The sequence below is a fragment of the Oreochromis niloticus genome, linkage group LG20 (assembly GCF_001858045.2).
Source record: "Oreochromis niloticus isolate F11D_XX linkage group LG20, O_niloticus_UMD_NMBU, whole genome shotgun sequence".
Taxonomy (NCBI): domain Eukaryota; kingdom Metazoa; phylum Chordata; class Actinopteri; order Cichliformes; family Cichlidae; genus Oreochromis; species Oreochromis niloticus.
This window is the reverse complement of record NC_031984.2, coordinates 7,204,649-7,208,266: the sequence shown is the minus strand read 5'-3', so window position 1 is coordinate 7,208,266 and position 3,618 is coordinate 7,204,649. Positions and strand designations below refer to the sequence as shown.

Genomic DNA, 3,618 nt, shown 5'->3' with positions numbered 1-3,618 from the left:
TTTCCACTTAACAAACAAGCTTTATTCATCACATACACAATCATACAGAGTACAACATAGAGTGAAATGTTTTGTGTCCAAGCTGCAGACAGGCTGCAGACATAGCCGTGCCATTCCAGGGCTTGGTTTTTAGCATGGGGGGGGGGTCTAGCCAGGATCCTTACTGGATGGGAATCGAACTTGCGACTTGATGCTCTAAGATCTACCTCTGTGTATGTTTTCCATACTTGCTCTGGCATGCATTCATCTTATGCCCATGTGTCAAAACAGAGACCTCAGATGTTTAGAAGTGTTGGCACAAAGGTGCATACATTTCTTTGGCACTTTCCATGTAATCAATTTATGAATGTACCAGTGGTTTGCTTGTTGCTTCATTGGAGTGTAGCATAAAATTAAATTCCATGTAACTTGAAAATGTGGCAGCACAGCTGTAATCCCTAACCCCTTCCTAACATGGATCTGCTCGTAGCTTACAGGGTGCTGCACACAAACAATCTGATGATGTGAAGACTCCAGCCACACTTAAAGTAACAGGGAACAACTTTATGAAGTGACCAACGTGTTTTGGCTTGTGGCCTTGAGCAGGGTCATTTGTTGCTGTACACAAACAAGCAGAAAGCTCTGCATGTTTTCATGCTGTAGGCAGCAATGAAGCAATTTCCCTTGTTAAAGTGTTAAATCCTGCATGCTTGGCTGATAAAAGTAAGAAATGAGGAAGTTAAAAGAGCCCGTTATTTGATTGAACCATCGCTCTTCTATACCCTTCTGGGTTGTTTAATTTCAAAGTTTAAACACTTTCATGCTTTTCATCACTTGTTTAAGTCTTGCCAGAGCAAATATGCAATAGAGTACCATGTATCTTCTGTTCATGGTTGACCAAACTAGTAATTAGGGGTTAAGCATGACTGCCTGTTAGAGTTATGTGGCAGCGAAGCTGTAATCCCTGACCTCTTCTTAAAACTGTGCTGTGCATTATTATTGCAAGAGGAAGTAACTATTGGGGGGTTTTTTAGCCCCAAACATCCACAAAGTGCTTTCGGTTTCGTAGCAACAACAAATGTATCTTTGTCAACAGTCACTACATCATCTGTAATGACAGCCAGCATTCTGAGGATGATTACTAATCACACAAAAGTAAATGGAAATGTAAAGAATGGGCTCGAAATTTTCATGATGCCATGCTTGCTTTTAAGTGTTGAAATCATGAAATGTTGGAGGATAACTGTAGAATTTCTGTTGTCAATAGAATGTTCATATTAACAACTTGCCATTGATAGTGGCTTTGGCTAAGTATTTGAAGCTAATACAGGATAATAATAACAATCTGAGTTACTTGTATTATCAGGAGACCAACATTTCCCTAACAGGTGTTTAAACAGAAAGAAACCCTGCAGAGCATGGTTTCATCCCCCACCCCGACAGTAACAATCATCTTATTACTCCAACACAACGAGGCATAACAAGTGCAAGTTTATCTAAATGATCAGTTTATTTTGAACATGTTTAACATGATCTATGCACAGATATGTGACCACTAATTCCAACGCATCAATAATGAAAAGAATGCAGTGTTTAAAAGAATTAAATACAATGTAATGTACAATGCAGTCAGTTTTTAAAGGTGTCAGTGTCACAGTTGTACAATGACTGCTGCTTTTCTGTGGTTTGTACCACACGCACTCAGCCACACCTATAAAAAACATTTGATAAGAGCACGGAAGCAGTCTGTGAGGCAGCAATTAAAAATGCACTAAATATGAAACAAATTTTAGTAGTATGCCAGTGCTCTCTCCTGATCTATTCTTGAAGTAAAAGTTGTTGGTGTAAGGTGTTTAAATAATACATATTTCAAAGTTACAAAGTTACATATTATTTTAGAAAAATAATCTCATTAGCAACTGGTTGTTGATACTGACTCCGTCAAAATGAGTGAAGCTTATTCAGAGCAATTACAATCATGCATAAAAAATAAAGACAATGTGTTTTAAACCAAAATAGAAAATGTGTTCCACTGGGTTTCAGTTATTCACAACATACAAGGCAACAGAACAAAAAGAGATAAAAGTATTTATATACATTTATATAGTAACTTGTGCCCAAACTGTTGTTACAGGAAAAGAGAGCAATAATTAACTGGATGAAGCACAGTATAATAAACAAACTCAAACTCAATCATTCATGCTAAACTCCTGTTAAACATCTGCACTTTGTGCCACAGGTACATTGGCGTACTTTGACAGAAAGAAACGAGTAAATATCTGATGAGACCACTGAAGCATCTGTCTGATTTGAGCAGGAATATCCATGACATGGAGGTAAACCAGGGGGTTCAAAACACTATTCAGACACACAAGACCACGACTGATCTGATGAGCACCAAAGACTCCCTCATCCCATGTTGGATACTTCTTGTATTTTGAATTAAGTACTCTTGAATAAAGGCTGAGGTTCTTAAAAATATGAAAGGGGATGTAACAAACTGAGAAGAGCAAAATCAAGATGAACATTAACTTTAAGCTTCTTTGTTTCACCACCTTATCAATGGTATTAATGCGGCAGAGAACAAGAGTCACGTGTCCATAGGAGCCAAGTAAGATAAGGAATGGGATAACAAACCCAGTGAGTGTCCAACCAACACTGTATTTCAGGTAATCTTCAACATACTTTGGAGTGGTGGTATGATGACATTTTTCAGTTCTATTTGTATCAGTGTTATTTGCAGAGGTTTTTGGGAAGAACATATCTGGAAGACTTTGAACACTCACCAACAGCCAAACCACGACTGAGATAGCCACAGAGTGAGTCACAGTTATTCTTCCCATCACTTTCATTGGATGGACAATAGCCAGGTACCTGTACACACTTATACAGGTAAGAAATCCAATGCTGCCGTATAAATTCAAGTTGAAGCAGAATCTTGTGATCTTGCAAAAGCCTTCACCAAAGATCCATTTATTCCCCATAAAGTAGTATGTTGCGAAAAATGGGAGAGTTGGCAGGAACAAAAAATTGGCAATTCCAAGGTTCAGAAGAAACACATTAATGTGTCCAAGAATTTTCCATTTCTGCAGCAGAGACTTTAGTCCCCATACATTAGCTCCCAGACCAATGATGAAACCAGTGGTGTAAATAGCAGGCAGAGTTGTATGTTCATAGACTGAACGAAACCATTTAGCTGTATTCATTCTGTTTCCTAAGAAGACAGTACATTCAAACTCTTCAGTGGCAGAGGTGGTGTTTGAAGAGCAGAGAAGGTATGACCTATTTGTTCAAAGAAAACTTCCTGTTTGACACATCTCAGTCATCTCAAAATCCTATTTGACATCTCAGAGTAACGCCTCATGCACAGATGCATGCAGATTCACACATGCGTATAATCTCTATGTAGGCTGTTTCCTTGTCTGTGCATAAAAAAGGAAGTGCTAAAAAAATTACATACCCTGTTGGTTAAAATTCAAGAAAAGGGGATTTCTAAAAATAAAAATAGGTGCTCTACTAAAAATGTTGTTTGAAACCCACAGTCAACATCCACATGTTATTTTGTAAAAGGCTAGAAGTCAGTATTAATACATGTAACTCTAACAGGAAGAGAGACAGGTGAGTGAATTTAGCAGACAA

At 38.0% G+C, this 3,618-nt stretch overlaps 1 protein-coding gene across 1 annotated transcript; it reads right to left on the bottom strand.

The window, feature by feature from the left end:
- LOC100699892 (P2Y purinoceptor 1) lies at positions 1–3,326 on the bottom strand. The gene has a single exon (XM_005448358.4). It carries the CDS (start codon positions 3,183–3,185, stop codon positions 2,193–2,195), a length of 993 nt encoding a protein of 330 aa, XP_005448415.2. The 5' UTR covers positions 3,186–3,326; the 3' UTR covers positions 1–2,192.
- Positions 3,327–3,618: the final 292 nt, after the last annotated feature.